General features: G+C 44.4%; 1 protein-coding gene across 5 annotated transcripts in view; it reads right to left on the reverse strand.

The window, feature by feature from the left end:
- pot1 (protection of telomeres 1 homolog) overlaps positions 1–23,315 on the reverse strand; it is a 51,012-nt gene that overhangs the window by 3,457 nt on the left and 24,240 nt on the right. For 4 of the 5 annotated variants that reach the window (XM_064989959.1, XM_064989960.1, XM_064989957.1 and 1 more), the window contains 10 exons: positions 18,727–18,857; positions 16,694–16,987; positions 15,716–15,871; positions 5,201–5,385; positions 5,011–5,090; positions 4,843–4,869; positions 3,902–4,058; positions 3,291–3,496; positions 2,892–3,027; positions 2,690–2,772 (listed from right to left, as the gene is read on the reverse strand). In XM_064989959.1, the coding sequence (XP_064846031.1) occupies positions 2,690–2,772; positions 2,892–3,027; positions 3,291–3,496; positions 3,902–4,058; positions 4,843–4,869; positions 5,011–5,090; positions 5,201–5,385; positions 15,716–15,871; positions 16,694–16,987; positions 18,727–18,857 (1,455 nt within the window). The remainder of the gene's footprint in view (positions 1–2,689; positions 2,773–2,891; positions 3,028–3,290; positions 3,497–3,901; positions 4,059–4,842; positions 4,870–5,010; positions 5,091–5,200; positions 5,386–15,715; positions 15,872–16,693; positions 16,988–18,726; positions 18,858–23,315) is intronic. The other variant, XM_064989961.1, reaches the window with a different exon arrangement.

Here is a 23,315-nt window from a genome sequence, read left to right on the forward strand (position 1 = left end):
GCCACTTTCTACCACTCTAAATTCCAAGCATCTGCCTCTAACCCTAGGAAGCTCTTTGCCACCTTCTCCTCCCTCCTGAATCCTCCTCCCCCTCCCCCCACTCCTCCCTCTCTGCAGATGACTTCGTCAACCATTTTGAAAAGAAGGTCGACGACATCCGATCCTCGTTTGCTAAGTCAAACGACACCGCTGGTTCTGCTCACACTGCCATACCCTGTGCTCTGACCTCTTTCTCCCCTCTCTCTCCAGATGAAATCTCGCTTCTTGTGACGGCCGGCCGCCCAACAACCTGCCCGCTTGACCCTATCCCCTCCTCTCTTCTCCAGACCATTTCCGGAGACCTTCTCCCTTACCTCACCTCGCTCATCAACTCATCCCTGACCGCTGGCTACGTCCCTTCCGTCTTCAAGAGAGCGAGAGTTGCACCCCTTCTGAAAAAACCTACACTCGATCCCTCCGATGTCAACAACTACAGACCAGTATCCCTTCTTTCTTTTCTCTCCAAAACTCTTGAACGTGCCGTCCTTGGCCAGCTCTCCCGCTATCTCTCTCAGAATGACCTTCTTGATCCAAATCAGTCAGGTTTCAAGACTAGTCATTCAACTGAGACTGCTCTTCTCTGTATCACGGAGGCGCTCCGCACTGCTAAAGCTAACTCTCTCTCCTCTGCTCTCATCCTTCTAGACCTATCGGCTGCCTTCGATACTGTGAACCATCAGATCCTCCTCTCCACCCTCTCCGAGTTGGGCATCTCCGGCGTGGCCCACGCTTGGATTGCGTCCTACCTGACAGGTCGCTCCTACCAGGTGGCGTGGCGAGAATCTGTCTCCTCGCCACGCGCTCTCACCACTGGTGTCCCCCAGGGCTCTGTTCTAGGCCCTCTCCTATTCTCGCTATACACCAAGTCACTTGGCTCTGTCATAACCTCACATGGTCTCTCCTATCATTGCTATGCAGACGACACACAATTAATCTTCTCCTTTCCCCTTCTGATGACCAGGTGGCGAATCGCATCTCTGCATGTCTGGCAGACATATCAGTGTGGATGACAGATCACAACCTCAAGCTGAACCTCGGCAAGACGGAGCTGCTCTTCCTCCCGGGGAAGGACTGCCCGTTCCATGATCTCGCCATCACGGTTGACAACTCCATTGTGTCCTCCTCCCAGAGCGCTAAGAACCTTGGCGTGATCCTGGACAACACCCTGTCGTTCTCAACTAACATCATGGCGGTGGCCCGTTCCTGTAGGTTCATGCTCTACAACATCCGCAGAGTACGACCCTGCCTCACACAGGAAGCGGCGCAGGTCCTAATCCAGGCACTTGTCATCTCCCGTCTGGATTACTGCAACTCGCTGTTGGCTGGGCTCCCTGCCTGTGCCATTAAACCCCTACAACTCATCCAGAACGCCGCAGCCCGTCTGGTGTTCAACCTTCCCAAGTTCTCTCACGTCACCCCGCTCCTCCGCTCTCTCCACTGGCTTCCAGTTGAAGCTCGCATCCGCTACAAGACCATGGTGCTTGCCTACGGAGCTGTGAGGGGAACGGCACCGCAGTACCTCCAGGCTCTGATCAGGCCCTACACCCAAACAAGGGCACTGCGTTCATCCACCTCTGGCCTGCTCGCCTCCCTACCACTGAGGAAGTACAGTTCCCGCTCAGCCCAGTCAAAACTGTTCGCTGCTCTGGCCCCCCAATGGTGGAACAAACTCCCTCACGACGCCAGGACAGCGGAGTCAATCACCACCTTCCGGAGACACCTGAAACCCCACCTCTTCAAGGAATACCTAGGATAGGATAAGTAATCCTTCTCACCCCCCCCCCCCTAAATGATTTAGATGCACTATTGTAAAGTGGCTGTTCCACTGGATGTCAGAAGGTGAATTCACCAATTTGTAAGTCGCTCTGGATAAGAGCGTCTGCTAAATGACTTAAATGTAAATGAGAGAGAAGACAATACAGTCCAACTAGAAGAGGCTGGTGGGAGGAGCTATAGGAGAACTCACTGTAAAGACTAATGGAATAAATGGAATGGTATCAAACAGAACAAACATAAGGAAACCATGTTTGACTCCGTTCTATTCATTCCATTCCAGCAATTACAATGAGCCCTTCCTCCTAGAGCTCCTCCCACCAGCCTCCCCTAGCTGAGGGCATGCTGCAGAGAGAAGATCAAGAATAGCCAGTACATTTAAAAGAAAAGAGAGGGATGAAGGTAGTCCTAACATGATCAAAACGAATGCTGTGACCATAGCATTAACAAACCGAGACGTCACAGACACAACAGAGCAGTGAAATGGAAAACCCAGCCGAGCCAGAATATCCACGAAAGCTGAAGAGGCAGTTACATAAAAAAACGTCAAGAACATAAACCCAGGTCACAAAGGTCACCGTGAGAGACCTGTCTCTGTGTATTGTAGCTCATGTTCCGCAAAGACCAGGTCACAGGTGTTCAAGTGACAAGTCCTTAAACTTGTACTTTTATTGCATGGAAAATAATGGTCTAACTGGTCTAATAAGATCTTTCTACCACTGCAAAATGTTTTGCTGAGGTTTTTGCCTGTGAACACGACCCAGGTAAGAGGTTAATGTGATCAAGGGGTGAATAGGGAGAAATGACGATGGGGTCAGGTCCACACTAAATCGCCACCACCTAAAAGGTGTACACAGTGAGAAAGAGATCACCATACCGTCTGCCACACTTTTCTCATCCCAAACCTCTACTCCTTCTCCCAATGATTCTCCCACTTTTAGTTGGGAGCACTGTTTGCATCTGAAAAACAAAGGCATAAAAACCCACATCACATTTTAGTGTATTTAAGTACACTGATGGACAAAATATGGCCTGTGTCAGATGTGGCTAAGACGGTCACTTTTAAGATAGATACAGACCCATAGTATCTTTTCGTGCCCCGGAAGAGGAAGGGAGCCGAGAGATCCAGCGGGGTCATGATTCCTTGTGGTGATGTCACTGGGACAATGTTACTGTACGCGGATGCTATCCGACACGTCTCCTCCAAGGTAGCCCCTACGGGAAAGCAGACAAAATAATGGATAACAGTTTAGCCTTTGGCGTAAAACATAGAATCAAACTGTCATAGCATAGCTTTTAGAAGGTAAACATGAAATGCATCACTAATAGAGACAAGCATCACTGTTTTTCAGTAGAAATAGATTGCATTTATATAGTGTTACTTTACTAGGTTTCAAGTCTGTACGGTTGTGGCCATGAGAGGAAGGGAGATGCAGATAACTGTCTCCATAGTAACAAGGCAGTTATGTGGTTCGCACCCATAAGGAAGATCAGCTCCTTTGCCTTGCCCTTTCCCATTAGCTGACTGGACATCAGAAGGGTCAGGGTCCGGCTGGGGGATTCAGAAGGAGGCTCTCTGGGGAGAGGCAGAACCAGAGTCCAGTAACCATTATTACATGGTCCAACGTCCTTCTGGGCTTCTGAGAACAAGCCCCCCACTGTGACATCATCAGGGACGTCCCGTCTGAAAGGTACAGGGCAGTTCCTCAATCGTTTCTCAATCCATTCCTGACTGATTAGTGCTGTCTGGAATCCTTGGACATCCCTACCCTAAACCCTAACCTTGTCCTTAACATTTAAAAATGTTTAAACGTTAACTTCAAATGGAGTAAGGATGTCACAAGGATCCCAGATAGCAAGGACAAAACCTGATTGACACCCAGAGAATGCACACATCTGTTTCAACTAATCAAAGACTTGGTGATTAGTTGAATCAGGTGTGTAAGTGCTGGACTAGATAATTGTGCACACCCTGGGGTGTCATGGATAACCTATGACCTCACAATTGGAGCTATGTAGCTAATACAATCAAGTAAATGTTGTGTCTGGCGTGTTTGTGTTTGGTTGTCAGTGTATAGCAGTAACTCACATGGTTTTACACTTGTGACAGAAGAGTTTCAGGGACTGGTAGAGTCTCTGAGGCTGGTAAGACTTGAGCTGAACCTGAACGTGGAACACCTGAGGGGGGCTTCTGCTCTTCACTTCAGCCAGACTCACCTGTTCCACAGTGTGGTCACACGTCCTCTCTACACCAATACACATACAAAAAGTGTCAGAGTAGCTAGCAGATTGTAACGGGCTAATGTGATTCTCCATTAGCCGTTACGGGATAGGTACTGTTTAGCGTAGCAGAGAATTTCCCACCAACCTTAAACGATACTATCTTAGTTCTCGATTCACTCCAACATGCATCTTCTAAAATGGCCATGTCCAGTCGCAGCTGGTTTGTTTGAATGTAGAAAATAAAACACATTAATGTTTTGCTCTATGAAGTAATCCAACAATGTGTACGCCACCATCTTTATTTCAAATCTTCTCTCACTGTGTTGGATCACGTCATGGAGCAAAACTAATTATTTATTTTAATAACAGAGCATTTTCTAAATTCAAACGAACCACTTACAACTGGACACAGACATTTTCAGAGATATATATTTGGGCGAATCGAGAACGAAGATAATATCGTCAAAGTTAAGGTTGGCCAAAAATTCTCGGTGCTACGCTGTATCTATCCTGTAATGGCAAATGGAGCAGCACATTAACATGTCAATCTGCTAGCTAGTGTCAGACAGGACTGCAACAAATCAAAGACATAGACTTCTATCACAGATGTGGATGTACATTAGTAGTGGAGAAACCCAGTTTCCATTGTACTGGCTGAGGGTGTGGATTACACCAAGATTGGGAAGTGATTTTGTTTCTTGAGATGTGATTCAAACCTTTATTTTTCTGCTCACATCCTAATATTTTACAATTATATAAAGCTTCTAATTTGCCCACAAGTGTAACAAAATACTTCTCATTTCATACCTGTAGCAATTTCATCTGGAGCAGTACCTAAAATGATAGCAAAAACTTATGTGGTGCCATAAGTTTCCTCCAAACCACAGCCTTCCAAGCCATTATGACTGTAAGGAATATTAACAGGAAAACGAGATATTGTTCATATAAGCATCAAAGTGAAAAATGTCAACATACCAAAAGACTCTGGTGGTGTACTCCAGACTTCAAACATGGATGAGTCATTTATGTCAGACTCTGAGAATGTCTCCAAGATCCTGAAACAATGAGAAAATAAACTTAAAAGATTGGCACTTCAAGCGAAAGTGTCCTATCATTTAGGCCTTATGAGGTGACAACACAAATTGGCAAGACAGCCCCCTCTTACTTTTTGAGGTCCAGTATATCTGGGCTGTCTTCAGGCAGCACACGTAACCCCCTGCCGTATGAGGTGCCCCCATGCAGGTGGAAACCCAGGTGTCCCGTCTGATCAGACTGGACAGAGTCGTTGCTTGGCAACCGACTAGCCCCAGGAACTGCGTGTAGGTTGTATATCCGAAGGTATGACCCGGGCTAGGAGAAGGAGGGGTCAAAGACATGTTAGAAACATATGTATCACTCCAACCCCTCTCAACTAAAATAGCCCCTGCATATTGGAAATTGATGAGGTGAGTTACTGTTTCACGATCCTTGGATTTGAGTCATCCAATGTATCATTTTTGCAATGCCGATTGTATTTTAATTTTTTATGTAGTTGCAGTCTTCGCATCAGATGGAAATCAGCACCAGACATCATACTGCTCCCCATAGTGGTCATTGAATCATTTCACTGTTGCTGAATAACAAGTAGCAGGATGCATCAGTTTAATTTGACACTTGCAGCCAGAAGAGGGCGGTATGGTACCAAATCTAAACCTTTCCCGTGATATGAGACAAATCAGGTTGAAGTATTTTTAACAAGTATATCTCATCAAGGGTACACAAATCAGCTAAACTGAATGTTTTTTAACAGATGAGCTTTATGGTCACAACCAGCTTCAGGGTGACAGGAACCTGACTTCACCTCTCATGCTCTATCAGTGGGAGCACATGAGTACAGGGTATTTGAGTAGTATTGGAGCACCGTTTATCTCTACTGCTCATCAGGGGCTTTGTTCAGCTTCCGGCCACAACATGGGCTAGTACCGTGCACCTATCTAGTAACACTGGCCATGTTTAAAAGATGGCATACATTTACTTAACATGTTCTTGTTTAGTTGTTTTGTAAAGCGACTGCACAAAGCAGGCATTCCAAAGAACATTTATGGAATTTTGAGATACTATTCTTAGAAGTATCCTCCACAGGGTGAAAAAAGCTAACAGCAGAAGAAAATGGTCCAATTCATTCTTTATACTCAACTGCAACATCTACAGCCCAAAGACATTCCCTTATGTGCAGACAGAGGCAAGCAAGGTTTGCCTGATGGTCTCCCAAAACCTTCCTTTCTGGAGCAACACTCAGTTCTGAAGATTCTATCAGTCAGGGCTGACTGGAGCACAGGGGGTTGATAATGGTGCTGGGGGGGGGGGGGGGCAGGCACCAAAATTGCAGACATTTCACAGAAACATTGTCACAATATCCTAAGTATTAAAAAAAATGAAAAGATCAACAACATTGGGGTGTCCAATGTTTAGTATTTGAGAGTTCTGTGAGTTGGCCACAATTTTGTTTGTGTTTAAATGCCAAAGATAGAAACAGGTGTTAGAGCCGCAGAGTAAATGATTAATGCTCAGAGACTGGTGAGAGAACACAGGAGGACAGTGAGTCTTCAGCGAAACGGGGGTGATGCTGCATGCTTCTGGTTCAAAGCCAGTCAAGCCCAGTCCTGCTGCTAACCCCAAAGCTGTTCCTGCCTTGCTACAGCTATTACATCTACCATCCTCTGCCCAAAGTAGCCAGGTGTGGTTATAATGAGAACACATACTGAGCCAAGCGATGGGGGCTCTCTTTCTGCCAGTGACAGCTCTGGTTCCTGATATATTTTGTTGACGCATTAAGGTGACGTTTTCTATCCGCTTTAACAGTCATCGCCCAAAAATACATGTTCAAGTGAGTCTGTGTGACCAAACGTCATGATCCCACCGACTAACAGTGTCTCATTCTCCGAGTGACGCAATGATTGCTCAGTAAAGGATTCTCCAAATTCAGAAGATTGCTTTCGGCTTAACAGTTTAACGAGTCAGGATCAATAAACCAGACCAAACTTTAGTCGCCTGGCAGAGAAAAAATACAACAACCCAATTTCACACCAGTCTTTTTATAATAGAGGGAAACTAGAACCAGAAGCTAGAAAGAAAGCCGACATTACTCAGTTACTGGATTCAGGGGTTGTGGGTGGGGAGTGGGGAAACTCACAGGAGGGGGGAAGGGGAGTAGCACAATAAGTGTGGCTCATTGAGATTAAGCACCTCGATTAAAAGTACAATGTTTGGGGCTCTTGGCAGCCATTTTGTTAACACTTTTCTCGAAGGTAAACAAAGTCAGACAAAGTGTTCCCTAAGATACAAGATTAAAACAAATGAGGAAACAGTGCATTGAAACAACTTTTTTTTTAACAAGAGCTGCCATATTAATGAAGTTGGTTTCAGACCACGCTCATCTGACAAGTAACCTTGTGTGAGACCTGAAGATTTGTGTAGACTCCCTGAACTAATGCCTAGGCTTTAGCTCAGCAGCCTAACACCATCTTGTGGTGTTGGCTAGCCACGCAAGTGTGTTCAGACAGCACAGGTGCCCCGTCTCGCTCTTGTATTTATCTCGCACTTCATGAATAACAGATGACAAGATGTGTAGCTAGCCAAGAGGCCACAGTGGTACAGTATGGGGGATGGGCCTAACTATCCGCAGACAGAAAGTCATCTCTCTGGTCAACATGCAGTCTATGAAGGCTAAAGTGGTGGGACATTTTACAGAGGCGGCAGTTTATTCCCACTGTAGAGCAGGCCACATGTTAAGTTGTCCACGCACCCAGTCACGTAACTGACACGCTTTAATGCAATCTCAGAAACCCAGGGTGAGGTAAAACACTGGTGTGACAATGGGACTGAAATCCTCGACTTGAGACAATCTGAGTCAAGAAAGGATACAACTACTAGGAGAGTTGCATTCTGGGAGCAGACCAATGGAACTAGGTCCAGTTTTGAGTTCTACTCTTCACATTGCAATTCTAATGACGTCAATAAGCCTCAAACCCCCTCATCCCCACAATGATTAATAAGGCCCCTTTTTCAAAATAGCAATGCTAGGAATCTGGAATCAAGGTGCTTCAATGACACCGCGACCTCTCTTGGTCCAGAAACCAGGGTTCACTTACAAATGGGGCTATTTATACAAACACAGACCTATGCAAAGCTGCGCTCCCAATTTGTCATTTTTCCCCCCTTAAAATAACTCTAAAAATGGCATTGGGTTAAAAATGCCTTCTCACAGAAGGCGAGCATGAAAGATCATGCTTTCGCAGGCAAAGGGAGCGAGCGGAGTAATGAAGCAGAAGTGTGAACGTTATTCTTTCTCAGAATGCTCTCGCCATGCGCAATTGCTTTTTAAAGCGTGAGGAGAAATGGCGTCTGACACTTCTGTACTTTACGAGGAGACTTTCAACCACAGCGTTAATCTCATTTTCACCATCATACACTGTGTTCAACAAACAGGAAGCAAGGGCAAGGGGGAACTGCATCCAGTAAGTGCAGGGTCAGCTGTAAATAATCACCATAGATTGTCCTCTATGTGTGTAAGTGTCTATACGTACACATGGAAGGTCACTAGCTATTAAGGGACTCTTACTCTGCCTATTTTCTTACTAAAAGCAAATGGACATAACCAACACCTTTCCAGTTTATTTAGAATGAGTTGAATCCAAAAGTATCTATACATTTTGGGGTGGCAGCCTAGTGGTTAGTGTTGGACTAGTAAACGAAAGGTTGCAAGTTCAAATCCCCGAGCTGACAAAGTACAAATCTGCCGTTCTGCCCCTGAACAAGGCAGTGAACCCTCTGTTCCTAGGCAGTCATTGAAAATAAGAATTTGTTCTTAACTGACTTGCCTTGTTAAATAAAGGTATAATAATAACAAACACACACAAACAGTTGAAGTCGGGAGTTTACATGCACTTTTTCCCCCCTTAATACATTTAATCGTAGTAAATATTCCGTCTTTGGTCAGTTAGGATCACCACTTTATTTTAAGAATGTGAAATGTCAAAATAATAGTAGAGAATGATTTATTTCACTTTAATGTCATTCATCACATTCCCAGTGGGTCAGAAGTTTACATACAATCAATTAGTATTTGGTAGCATTAACTTTCAATTGTTTAACTTGGGTCAAACGTTTCAGGTGGCCTTCCACAAGCTTCCCACAATAAGTTGGGTGAATTTGGGCCCATTCCTCCAGACAGAGCTGGTGTAACGGAGTCAGGTTTGTAGGCCTCCTTGTTCGCACACACTTTTTCAATTCTGCCCACAAATTTTCTATAGGATTGAGGTCGGGCTTTGTGATGGCCACTCCGATATCTTGACTTTGTTGTCCTTAAGCCATTTTGCCACAACTTTGGAAGTATGCTTGGGGTCATTGTCCATTTGGAAGATCCATTTGCGACCAACCTTTAACTTCCTGACTGATGTCTTGAGATGTTGCTTCAATATATCCACATAATTTTCCTTCCTCATGAGGCCATCTATTTTGCGAAGTGCACCAGTCCCTCCTGCAGCAAAGCACCCCCACAACATTTTTTAAAATTTGATACATTTTTATTTAACCTTTATTTAACCAGTTAGGCTAGTTGAGAACAAGTTGTCATTTACAACTGCGACCTGGACAAGATAAAGCAAAGCAGTGCCACACAAACAACGACATAGAATAAACAAACATACAGTCAATAATAGAGTAGAAAAAGTCTATATACAGTGTGTGCTAATGAGGTAAGATAAGGGAGGTAAGGCAATAAATAGGCCATGGCGGCGAAGTAATTACAATATAGCAATTATACACTGTAGTGATAGATGTGCAAAAGATGAATGTGCAAGTAGAGATACTGGGGTGCAAAGGAGCAAGATGAATAAATAAATACAGTATGGGGATGAGGTAGTTGGATGGGCTATTTACAGATGGGCTATGTACAGGTGCAGTGATCTGTGAACTGCTCTTACAGCTGGTGCTTAAAGTTAGTGAGGGAGATATGAGACTCCAGCTTCAATGATTTTTGAAGTTCGTTCCAGTCATTGGCAGCAGAGAAGTGGAAGGAAAGGAGGCCAAAGGAGAAATTGGGTTTGGGGATGACCAGTGAAATAAACCTGCTGGAGTGCGTGCTCTGGGTGGGTGCTGCAATGGTGACCAGTGAGCTGAGATAAGGTGGGGCTTTACCTAGCAAAGACTTGTAGATGATTTGGAGCCAGTGGGTTTGGCGACGAGTATGAAGCGAGGGCGAGCCAACGAGAGCGTACAGGTCGCAGTGGTGGGAAATATGAGGCTTTGGTAACGAAACGGACGGCACTGTGATAGACTGCATCCAGTTTGTTGAGTAGAGTGTTGGAGGCTATTTTGTAAATAACATCGCCAAAAATTGAGGATCGGTAGGATGGTCAGTTTTACGAGGGTGTTTGGCAGCATGAGTGAAGGATGCTTTTTTGCGAAATAGGTAGCCGATTCCAGATTTAATTTTGGTTCGTAGATGCTTAATGTGAGTCTGGAGTTTGTGAGTTTAAAATCTAACCAGATACCTAGGTATTTGTAGTTGTCCACATATTCTAAGTCAGAACGATCCAGAGTAGTGATGCTGGACGGGCGAGCAGCGATCGGTTGAAGAGCATGCATTTAGTTTTACTTGCATTTAAGAGCAGGTAGAACCCCGTGGCACCCCTATTGAGACTGCCAGAGGTCCAGACAACAGGCCCTCCGATTTGACACACTGAACTCGGTCTGAGAAGTAGTTGGTGAACCAGGCGAGGCAGTCATTTGAGAAACCAAGGCTGTCGAGTCTGCCAATAAGAATGTGGTGATTGACAGAGTCGATGAATACGGCTGCACAGTATTGTCTCTTATCGATGGCGGTTATGATATTGTTTCGGACCTTAAGCGTGGCTGAGGTGCACCCATGACCAGCCTGAAACCAGATTGCATAGTGGAGAAGGTACGGTGGGATTCGAAATGGTCGGTAATCTTTTTGTTAACTTGGCTTTCGAAGACCTTAGAAAGGCAGGGTAGGATAGATATAGGTCTGTAGCTGTTTGGGTCTAGAGTGTCACCCCCTTTGACGAGAGGGATGACTGCGGCAGCTTTCCAATCTTTGGGAATCTCAGACGATATGAAAGAGGTTGAACAGGCTAGTAATAGGGGTTGCAAAATTTTTGGCAGATCATTTTAGAAAGAGAGGGTCCAGATTGTCTAGCCCGGCTGATTTCTAGGGGTCCAGATTTTGCAGCTCTTTCAGAACATCAGCTATCTGGATTTGGGTGAAGGAGAAATGGGGGAGGCTTGGGCGAGTTGCTGTGGGGGGTACAGGGCTGTTGACCGGGGTAGGGGTAGCCAGGTGGAAAGCATGGCCTGCCGTAGAAAAATGCTTATTGAAATTCTCAATTATAGTGGATTTATTAGTGGTGACAGTGTTTCCTAGCCCCAGTGCAGTGTGCAACTGGAAGGAGGTGCTCTTATTCTCCATGGACTTTAGTGTCCCAGAACTGTTTTGAGTTTATGCTACAGGATGCAAATTTCTGTTTGAAAAAGCTAGCCTTAGCTTTCTAAACTGCCTGTGTATATTGGTTCCTAACTAACCTGAAACGTTGCATATCACAGGGGCTATTCGATGCTAATGTAGTACGCCACAGGATGTTTTTGTGCTGGTCAAGGGCATTTTTTGAATGGGTCATGCTTATTTAAGATGGTGAGGAAGGCACTTTTAAAGAATAACCAGGCATCCTCTACTGATGGGATGAGGTCAATATACTTCCAGGATACCTGAGTCAGGTTGATTAGAAAGGCCTGCTCGCTGAACTCTTTTAGGGAGCGTTTGACACTGATAGGGGATGGTTGTTTGACCGCAGACCCATTACGGATGCAGGCAATGAGGCAGTGATCACTGAGATTTTGGTTGAAGACAGCAGAGGTGTATTTGGAGGGCAAGTTGGTCAGGATGATATCTATGAGGGTGCCTGTGTTTACGGATTTGGGGTTGTACCTGGAAGGTTCATTGTGATGCCGTCACCCGTGCTTCACGGTTGGGATGGTGTTCTTCGGCTTAGAAGCCTCCTCCTTTTTCCTTCAAACATAACGATGGTCATTATGGCCAAACAGTTTTATTTTGGTTTCATCAGACCAGAGGACTTTTCTCCAAAAAGTACGATCTTTGTCCCCATGCGCAGTTGCAAACTGTAGTCTGGCATTTTTATGGCGGTTTTGGAGCAGTGGCTTCTTCCTTGCTGACCGTCCTTTCAGGTTATGTCGATATAGGACTTGTTTTACTGTGGATATAGATACTTTTGTACCTGTTTCCTCCAGCATCTTCACAAGGTTCCTTTCTGTTGTTCTGGGATTGATTTGCACTTTTCGCACCAAAGTAAGTTGATCTCTAGGAGACAGAACGCGTTTCCATGCTGAGCGGTGTGACGGCTGCGTGGTCACATGGTTTTTATACGTGCGTACTATTGTTTGTACAGATGAATGTGGTACCTTCAGGCATTTAGAAATTACTCCAAATGATGAACCAGACTCGTGGAGGTCTACAATGTTTTTTCTGATGTCTTGGCTGATTTCCCCATGATGTCAAGCAAAAAGGCACTGAGTTTGAAGGTAGGCCTTGAAATACATCCACAGGTACACCTCCAATTGACTCAAATGATGTCAATTAGCCTATCAAAAGCTTCTAAAGCCATGACATAATTTTCTGGAATATTCCAAGCTGTTTAAAGGCACAGTCAACTCAGTGCATGTAAACTTCTGACCCACTGGAATTGTGATACAGTGAATTATAAGTGAAATTATCTGTCTGTAAACAATTGTTGGAAAAATGACTTGTGTCATGCACAAAGTAGATGTCCTAACCGACTTGCCAAAACTATAGCTTGTTAACAAGAAATGTGTGGAGTGGTTGAAAAACGAGTTTTAATGACTTCAACCTAAGTGTATGTAAACCTCCGACTTCAACTGTATATCTAGGTTTTGCATGTGGAGGAATTGTACCAAGACATTTGCGGTTTCAGCAGAAAGGGAAATTGGGAGATCCAGAGCTGAGCATTAGCATCTGTGTGAGAGTTTGTGCTGAGAAAGAGAGAAAGGGACATGAGATGACAAACATAGATTTTTTTTCTTTTTACATTTTTTTTTTTTTTTTTTACTTGGCAAGTCAGTTAGGAACAAATTCTTATTTATAATGACGGCCTACATCGGCCAAACCCAGACGACGCTGGGCGAATTGTGCGCCGCCCTATGGGATTCCCAATCATGGCCAGTTGTGATACAGCCTTGATAAAGATAAATGAAGGGAGATTCGGGAGAAAACATAAGAAATGACAGAGGGATAGATGGAAAGGGACAAAGGGAATGTTAGAAAAGAGGAAACCGATGCAAAGGGATGGGACAAGTGCAGTAAGAGGGAGAGAAAAAGAGAGATGAGAGAGAGTGGAACAGACCATGCCGGATAATACCATGTCATTTTTGGGTCTGACACGGCATGTTCCCCTTCTGGTCTAAAGACGTAGAAAGATACAGCTGGATTTGCATGATCCCACAGTATCATGACTTTGTGGTCAATGTCATTGGACCCTTACCAGCGAATTAATGAAGCTGGGCATCCAATCTGTCCTGCACTTCAGACAAAGCACAAAAGATCTGCCAGTCCCCTGCATGCATAACTCAATGTACTGTATATGTTGAAAAGTGGGTGACACGTATATGAAACCAGATACCCCCGTGTATATGGTCTACAATGCATAAGAAGTAGAGTGATGACGTATCAGTTGTGTGCTCTATGATGAATGCGTAGGGGTCAATAAGAGTGTGTGTTAACAGCACCATTGAAAGCTACAGGCCCCATGATGTCTCACTGTGTAGTCATATATCTGTTTGAGTGTGTGGAGAACAGAATGTGGTATCCAGACCGCAACTGAAAGCACCCTGCTGTTTTAGCAGTGGCGAGTGTGTGTGTGTGTGTCTCAGAGACACCATGCTGTGAGGGTGACCACAGGGAAACCATGACGGAGGCGGATCGATTGGGCACTTCTCATTCTCCTCCCCTCCCAATTCCCCCACTCTCTCATTTTCCGTTATCCTAATAACCTCCTTTCTTCTCTAACTAGCCGTCTTCTCAAAAGCCGGCTCTGCCAATTTCACACACTATTACTGACGATTCGCCAGAGGAGATTGATAAATGGGGAAACATTTCTATTTTCACACTCATCTGCCCTGAAAAACCTTTATTTAGGAGGGTGAATTGATTGATAAGTATTAAATGACTCCCGTCAAATAAATCCTCTTTCGTTTAAGAGGCTATGATATTAAGTACTGTATTCCACCTAATCAGAGGAAGTCTGAAATAACCAGAGAATGTAGAATCAATAGTCTTACAGTATATAAAAAAAAGGAGGATAACATTTTGTTTTGACCTTTTTTCTCCCAGTTACAAACAAAACACTGAAATTCTCAAAATGGTGGAACTTTTTAGTCATGTATCCACATAGGATTTGTTTGTGCATGTGTGTATCAAATGAACGTTTATTGGTTGCATACAGAGTTTAGCAGATGTTTTAGCAGGTGCAGCTAAATTCTTGTGTGTGTAGCATAGGTCATCTCTCTGCTGTCACACAGTAATGTTTATCCATGATGAAGGACAGTTAGGCCAGTGGACAGAAGTCATGAGTGGGCCAAAATCAAATGTATGTCAAACTCCATGATGCAAATTCATGTTAGATGGGAGTTATCATTGACTTTTAAGCTTGTGATACTGTACATACATAATGTAGTTCGACCTGTATTCTACGGAGTTTGGCAAGCAGAGCATTGTTTTCCTTTGTGACAGAAAGGTTTTGTCTTATCATCCTTAATAAAATAGCACAATGTGAAACTGCTTCTTCTTAATCAAAAGAGGATTGACTACACATAACACAACATATTACTCAATGCATTGGTCTAGGCTAGGGGTTGTTGATGGAGATGACCCCGATGAGTCCTACAGATGACCCCAATGAGTCCTACAGATGACCCCAATGAGCCCTACAGACGAGAGGTTGAGTGGGTGTGGACAGGCCACCCTGATGACAAGAGGAATCTTGTCAGAGTGGGTTAACAAATTATGCAATCACGCAACCATATGCTAATAGCGCCTATCTCCACTGATAAGGATGATCGCTAAGGCAGAGGATCAAAGCTTTGCTGCTTCTGTCAAGCAGAAAGACGGAATTATACATTCAGGAAGGGTGGAGAAGGAGAGAGTAAGAAATGGAACGTGTGAGAAAGCAATGCATATTGTAGCATTTTAAATATTCATCGTTATTATTGTCAGCAGGGGAAATGAGGGGGAAGAAAGTAAAACAGATTTGCCTGAGGCGCTGCAAAAAGCAAAGAACTCAAGAGTTTGTGTTTTGAAGGAGAACACAGTGAACTATTAGAAGATGAGAGAGAGAGAGAAACTGCGTCGTTGAATTAGGGCACGACGCAGCAGAAACCTTCAGGTGTTGATGTAGTGACAGGGCACTAATGCTTTATTATTTTTTAACCTTCCCTCCCGATCTCTGTGTAATCACACAGCCATGTAGCCTACCGTCACGGACTGGTAGGCCTGTATTTCAAAGACCAACCATTGGATTGACGATGAGCACAAAGTACCTGATGTGGTTTTCCGTCCCACATTGCTGAGCAACAGTCTGTGACCTCTCACCTTAAACTGCCGGGCGACCTCTACATGGTTGTCGTAGACCAAGACGTTGGCTGTGAGGTTTGCCATGTCCTTGGACAACGTGGGACATCCTTCAAGAGTATTGGGCTCAACAAATACATCTAGCAGGGGGTGAGGGCACTTTGATCCATCCCAAACCTGGAGAAAGAAAAAGGTTGATCATTTTTAACTTACACAGAGGGAGAGAGAAAGAGTGAACAAGACAGAGAGCCAAAAACCGAAGAGGAAGACAACAGAACAAAACAAGTACAAAACAAGTCAACGACTCAAGTTGTCAACTGCCATACAAAATGTCTAAGTTTAAAAAGTAAAGAATGGAAAGAATGCGCTACAAAGTGAAAACAAATAAAAAGGAAGGAATCACGAGATGGCCCCCCAGGCACTAGTAATCTAATGTCTTGTTGCCATCCCAACACAGGAGGGTCATGAGCCTCCAGTTCTGTGGTTTATCACTGCGTCATTACCCACAATAAGGATCTTATGTAAACATACATGACTATTATTAAACTGAGTGGAGTGGCATCCCAATGAGGACAAATTCCCTGAGGGTTGACACGGTTCCTACCTCATAATGAGTATGTTCTTTGGCATAAAGTGTCAACACTCACAACTGCATCATTGCACTAAGCCCATGTCTTTTTACGTCCTCATATATATTTCAAACTGTATAAGCAGGGAGATGAAGTGTTCGCAGATATAAGTAGAAAAGAAAAAACGTCTTCCCCGCCTTTGCCACAAACTGTTAAGAGGGATGCTCAAAGACATACACTAGCCTAAATCAGAAAACGTTTTTCTCATCATTATGCTTTTGCTAAATGTCAAACCTTTTATTCACTGTACACCAAGGTAGCAATCCGACGACCAAAATATCACATTTTCCACTGGATTTCCAGAGTTTCCTAGCTACCGGATTTAATACAGTCGCTGAAGAAGTGGAAAAAGGTTCTTCATGGTTCTTACCTTCAACAGGGTGCAGCTGCTGTCCACAGGGGCTTTAGCCAGCAGTTGGCAGGTCAGGTCAAAGTAAGTCTTGGGCTGTACTGCCGACAGGGGTACACAGGGCTGGGCAGGAACCAGAGACTGGTTGGCCGCCCATGTGCGCAGGGCCTCCACGACCTGGCAGTCTTCCTCCCCAAATTTGAAGGACTCGCTGGAGGTACGAGGGACCACTGGACTGCCTACCATTCCATCAAAGGTGACCACAGAGAAACCATGGCTGGTCAAAAGGCTAATGGCTCCATTAAAAAGCTGGGTCTGAGAGAGAAAGAGATTTGAACTTTGTGACTGGATAATCTCAAACATTTCAGCAAGGCTCACATTCTAAATATCAGTTCATTTCAAATTACAATAAGGTCAGAATCAATCTTGGGCAAGTCCACAGTAAGAGTGATGCTGAGACTAAGATTTCTCACTTTAAAATAATGTCAAACAAAAACCAATGATTGCAAAGTTAAACAAACCATCCAACTCTACGCACAAGGATGACCTTTCATAATTTCCACAGAAAATTTTACAGATGCAAAGTTTGGTAACAGAATGACGGCACAAACTGCACAAACCGTTATTCTGTTACAAAACGTTGCATCTGCACTGCTCTTCAAGTAAATGTGTTTTTGTAAACTGTTCAGTTAAAGTTGTCCTTGTGGCCTCCCGAGTGGTGCAGGGGTCTAACATTCAGACCACACAATTTACACATACCCACACTGCTCGCTCGCTCGGGCGCACCAACAAGCGTCGGCATTGCCATGCTCTAAAATAGAATATAAGTCAGTTCTATTTGTGACACTGAACACCTTGCAAGTCCTACCTCTCCCACCTCCTCATTGGTTTATCGAAGCATATACCCATGTGCCATCTCCTCATTAGTTATACCCACGTGGGTGATTGAAAGAAACTGAGGTCGGTCGGGCAGTTGTGGTGATACACCTTATTAGAAAAAGTTAGATGCCAATCACCATATAAAGTCCAAAAAAGAAAAAGCCTGGAAGGAGGAGAAATGAGTAGAAATGATTCGGGTTGACCGTGTTATGTGTGGATTAATTGTTGGAGTATAGCACCTTGTGCATTTCAGGTAAAATAACAACTCAACGTTTTTATCCCAGGGCAAATTTGCTAGCAACAGCAATCTAGCTAAATAGGACAAATTAGCAATCAACTGCTAGCTAAATTGCCATGAATGTTTAATGCTTTTCGACCTGTCCCCAAAATAATATAATCGGTTCAGAGTTTGTTTTGATATTTCAACCTGCATGTATTGATCTCGTTTGGTGTGAGGGGACAAAATCTATCTGCACGCGTGTCCGGTTTGGGCATGGTGTAAGGCACTGAGGCGTCACTACAGACCTGGGTTCGATCCCAGGCTGTGTAACAGCTGGCCGTGACCGAGAGACCCATGAGGCGGCGCACAATTGGCCCAGCATCTTCCGGGTTAGGGGAGGGTTTGCTCGGCCGGGATTTCCTGGTCCCATCATGCTCTAGCAACTCCTTGTGGCAGGCCGGGTGCCTGCAAGCTGGCTCTGGTCGCCAGACGGGCTGGTGTTTTCTCCCGACACATTGGTGTGGCTATCTTCCGGGTTAAGCAAGCAGTGCGGCTTGGCAGGGTCATGTTTCAGATGACGCATGGCTCTTAACCTTCGCCTCTCCCGAGTCTGTAGGGGAGTTGCAGCGATAGGACAAGACTAACTGCCAATTGGATATCACAAAAAGGGGTAAAAGTACAACAACAAAAAATTTGTCCTTATGGTTTGTTTAACTTTGCAATCATTGGTTCTTGTTTGCCATACATTTTAAAAAGTGAAAAATCTGATTCTCAGCATCACTCATTTACATTTTGGTGATTTAGCAACTTACAGGAGCAATTAGGGTTAAGTTCCTTGTTCAAGGGTACATTGACAAATTGTTCACCAAGTCAGCTCAGGGATTTGATCCAGCGACCTTCCGGTTGCTGGCCCAAAGCTCTTAACTGATAGGCGACCTGCTGATCACACATTTACCTTGACTCTGTGTAGGCGTATGATGTCTCCCATTTTGAAGATTTTAGGGTGTTCCTCGAGCTTGTCACAAAAGATGGTACAGCCCACTTTTTTATTTGATTGGTCTGTAATCTTCAGTGTGGAGCAGTAATCTATGGGGGATAGAAATCGGGACCACTGTCAGATCAGATTCCAGATATGGCCTATGGTCTACTGAATACTGAGATGGGCCCTCGTATGCACATCTCATTGTAATGTGATTTGAGACAGCCCAAAATGATTGCTTGCTTTAAACATACTTTGACCGCAGCTTTCAAAAGGCAAGGTTCTCAACCTTCTTATGCGCCTAACAAAATCCCTTCTAATGCAGTGTTTCTCAACTCTGGTCCTTGAATACCCTCAATGGTACACATGTATTTTAGAGCCCAGACAAGCACACCTGATTAAACTAGTCATCAAACCCTTGACTACTTGACTCAAGTGTGTTTATTTGGGTCTACAACAATGTGTACTTTTGGGGGTACTCGAGGATTAGAACGCTGAGACACACTGCTCTATTGGAAGTGATTTGGCTCATTTAAATTAGTCTGTGGGTACAAGGGCCATTGAATGCTGCAATAGAGGTCCACCCACAAAGACAATTTGATTGTAGAACTGGAATGCGGTTCACTGCAAAGCAGCACATAACAGTACACAGTGTAAGAAATACACTCACCGGATGGTTTTATTAGGTACACACCCAGTTCACGAAAATGGATCGCTCCTACAGACAGTGATCCACGTGGCAGTGACTTGCTATATAAAGCAGGCAGACAGGAATCGAGGCATTCAGTTAGTTAGATTGAACGTTAGAATGGGTAAAACGAGTGACCTAAGCGACTTTGAGCGTGGTATGATCGTTGGTGCCAAGCACGCCAGTTCCAGTATCTAAGAAACGGTCACCCTTCTGGGCTTTTCACACACAACAGTGTCTAGGGTTTAACGAGAATGGTACGACAAAAAAAAAAAATCCAGTCAGCGGCAGTCCTGTGGCCGGAAACAGCTCGTTGATGATAGGTCGAAGGAGAATGTTAAGAATCGTGCAAGCTAACAGACGGGCCACAAACTGACAAATAACAGCAGTACAACAGTAGTGTTCAGAGCGGCATCTCGGAAAGCACATCTCGTTGGTCCTTGTCATGGGGCGGCAGGGTAGCATAGTGGTTAGAGTGTTGGACTAGTAAACGAAAGGTTGCAAGTTCAAATCCCCAAGCTGACAAGGTACAAATCTGTCGTTCTGCCCCTGAACAGGCAGTTAACCCGCTGTTCCTCGGCCGTCATTGAAAATAAGAATTTGTTCTTAACTGACTTGCCTAGTTAAATAAAGGTAAAAAAATAAAATAAAATAAATGGATGGGCTACTGTAGCAGACTACCAGATGGCTCCAATCCTATCAGCAAAAAACAAGAAGAAGTGGCTCCAGTGGGCACCCGATCAACACTGGACAATTGAGGAGTGGAAAAACATCACCTTGTCTGACGAATCACGGATCCTCTTGTGTTATACTGATGGCAGTCAGGATTAGTCCATTATGCCTGGTGTCAACGGTACAGGCTGGTGGCGGTGGTACATCGCCGTCCAATCTGCAGCTACTGCGTGATGCCATCGCGTCAGCATGAACCAATATCCATCTGGAACATGTAGACTTGTAGAATCCATGCCCCAAAGAATTCAGGCTTTTCTGGCGGCAAAGGGGGGTCCGAACAGGTACGAGGATGGGTGTACCTAATAAACTGTATATAATAACATTAGATTCCTAGGCTGAGGGGTGGTAAGGGGTCATCTGGCGCTGTGTAGTCAAGTGCGTGGCGTCAACCAGGCTAGGTAAGGGGCTCATCCATCTGCCACTCCACCAGTGTCTCAACTGATGGATTCTCTTAATATCTCCATTCTGGATTCAGTAGCATGACAATACATGGTCAGTGTACTACTAACACTGCTGTTTAATTTATTTATTTATTCAATCATTACTCAATCCAGTTTGGCTTAAGGGGGAAGTCTTTGTATGAGGCTCCCACAAACAAAAAGGACCCCAAGGTACACCGTTTGCAGGCTTTCCTTTGGAAAGGCATGGACATATTACTGTCATTTAATATTGAGCTCTTTCTTTCATTACAGTACTTCCAGAGACAAGAGGGGTTCAGAGATTACTACTAACCGACTGCCTTGTGAAAATAAGCAGAGCCAAGCCCTGACCACACAAGAATCATAACTTTGTAAGGTACTTCCACATTAAAATGGTAAATGTTACAAGTTGGATCACACACAGATTATAGCTTTTCAAAGCATTAACACATGCTTTGCTCAGGCCCCATTTTACCACCTTAAGATCAGTTAACTATACTTTATCTATAAGGCCCGAGGGGGTGTGGTATATGGCCAATAAGGGCTGTTCTTATGATAAGGGCTGTTCTTATGCACGAAAGGCCCTGTTCTGAGAGTCTGCAACACCACTAAGCAAGGGGCACCACCAAGCAAGCTGCACTATGAAGACCAAGTAGCTCTCCAAACAGGTCAGGGACAAAGTTGTGGAGAAGTTCAGATCAGGGTTGGGTTATAAAAAAATATCCGAAACTTTGAACATCACATGGAGCACCATTAAATCCATTATTTAAAAATGGTAAGAATATGGCACCACAACAAACCTGCCATGAGAGGGCCGCCCACCAAAACTGACAGACCAGGCAAGGAGGGCATTAAATCAGAGGCAACAAAGATAACCCTGAAGGAGCTGAAAAGCTCCACAGCAGAGATTGGAGTCTGTCCATAGGACCACTTTACGCCGTACACTCCACAGAGCTGGGCTTTACGGAAGAGTGGCCAGAAAAAAGCCATTGCTTAAAGGAAAAAATAAGCAAACCCATTTGGTGTTCGCAAAAAGGCATGTGGGAGACTCCCCAAACATATGGAAGAAGGTACTCTGGTCAGATTAGACTAAAATGTTGCTTTTTGGCCATCAAGGAAAATACTATGTCTGGCGCAAACCCAACACCTCTTATCACCTGGAGAACAGTGAAGCATGGTGGTGGCAGCATCATGCTGTGGGGGTGTTTGTCCATTGGCAGGGACTGGGAAACTGGTCAGCATTGAAGGAATGATGGATGGCGCTAAATACAGGGAAATTCTTGAGGGAAACCTGTTTCAGTCTTCAAGAGATTTGAGACTGGGACGGAGGTTCACCTTCCAGCAGGACAATGACCCTAAGAATACTGCTAAAGCAACACTCAAGTGGTTTAAGGAGAAACTATTAAATGTCTTGCAATGGCCTAGTCAAAGCCCAGACCTCAATCCAACGGAGAATCTGTGGTATGACTTAAAGATTGCTGTACACCAGCGGAACTCATCCAACTTGAAGGAGTTGTAGCAGTTTTGCCTTGAAGAATGGGCAAAAATTCCAGTGGATAGATGTGCCAAGCTTATAGAGACATACCCCAAGAGACTTGCAGCTGTAATTGCTTCAAACAGTGGCTCTACAAAGTATTGTATTTTGGGCGGGGGGGTGAATAGTTACGCATGCTCAAGTTCTGTCTTTTTGTCTTATTTCTTGTTTGTTTCACAATAAAACATATTTTGCATCTTTAAAGTGGTAAGTCTGTTGTTTAAATCAAATGATACAAACCCCCCAAAAATCTATTTTAATTCCATGTTCTAAGGACTCAAAATAGGAAAAACGCCATGGGGGGGGGTGAATACTTTCGCAAGCCACTGTATACCACGGCTGTCAGCCAGTCAGCATTCAGGGCTCGAACCACCCTGTTTATAATTGCTTTTTTTGCCATTTGCATCACAGGCACTTGCATTCAAAATGGATCTTACATGCAGAGTTTTCCCTCCAGACACAATAAAGAACCAACTTCTCCATTCTGGGCCACTGATTCAATTGGACGAGATGGCCCAGCACATTGTACAGTACATCAAAATCAAGTCAGATATCTACAGGGTCGGTTGAGTGGGATGAGGATTGATTTTTCACCACTTTATGTCAGCTTGCATGACAAGATCTAATGCTCGATCAATGCTTAGGGTGTGTTAAGGCAGAGATTAACCGCACGAGGACTCAGTGACTGTGGTTTAATACAGGGTGCTGTAATTTACCTTGTAATTTTTACTATGTGGAGATTATTGGACAACCATAATACAACCATTGGTGATAAAAGAGTTGGAGAAGCTAGAGATGAAGAATTTTAGGTGGATATGAGAGGGGGAGAGAAGGAGAAGAAAAGAGGAGAAGAGGAAGAGAGGAGAACAAGATAGGAGTCAGAGAAGAGGTGCAATGAGGACAGGATAGGACAGAGTATGTTCGTATAACAGCAAAAGAGCGAGGTTCCCTTACCTCAGACAACCACTCTGCCCTTCTGCGCTTTCTACAGCAAGGTTTTTTCTTCCTCTGTGTGAACAAACCTTGCCACACTGCCTGACTCCCGGCAAGGGCAGACCAGTTAAAAAGGCAGTTGCATCACTTCCAAGTCAAAGGTCACGAGTCGAAGGGCTAAGCAACACCGCAAGGACTCATATGTACCCTGTGATGTTAGGTGCTTAGAGAGAGGGTGCAGAGAGAGGTCCTCTTTTTC

This window comes from Oncorhynchus masou, chromosome 15 (assembly GCF_036934945.1).
Source record: "Oncorhynchus masou masou isolate Uvic2021 chromosome 15, UVic_Omas_1.1, whole genome shotgun sequence".
Classification (NCBI taxonomy): Eukaryota; Metazoa; Chordata; class Actinopteri; order Salmoniformes; family Salmonidae; genus Oncorhynchus; species Oncorhynchus masou.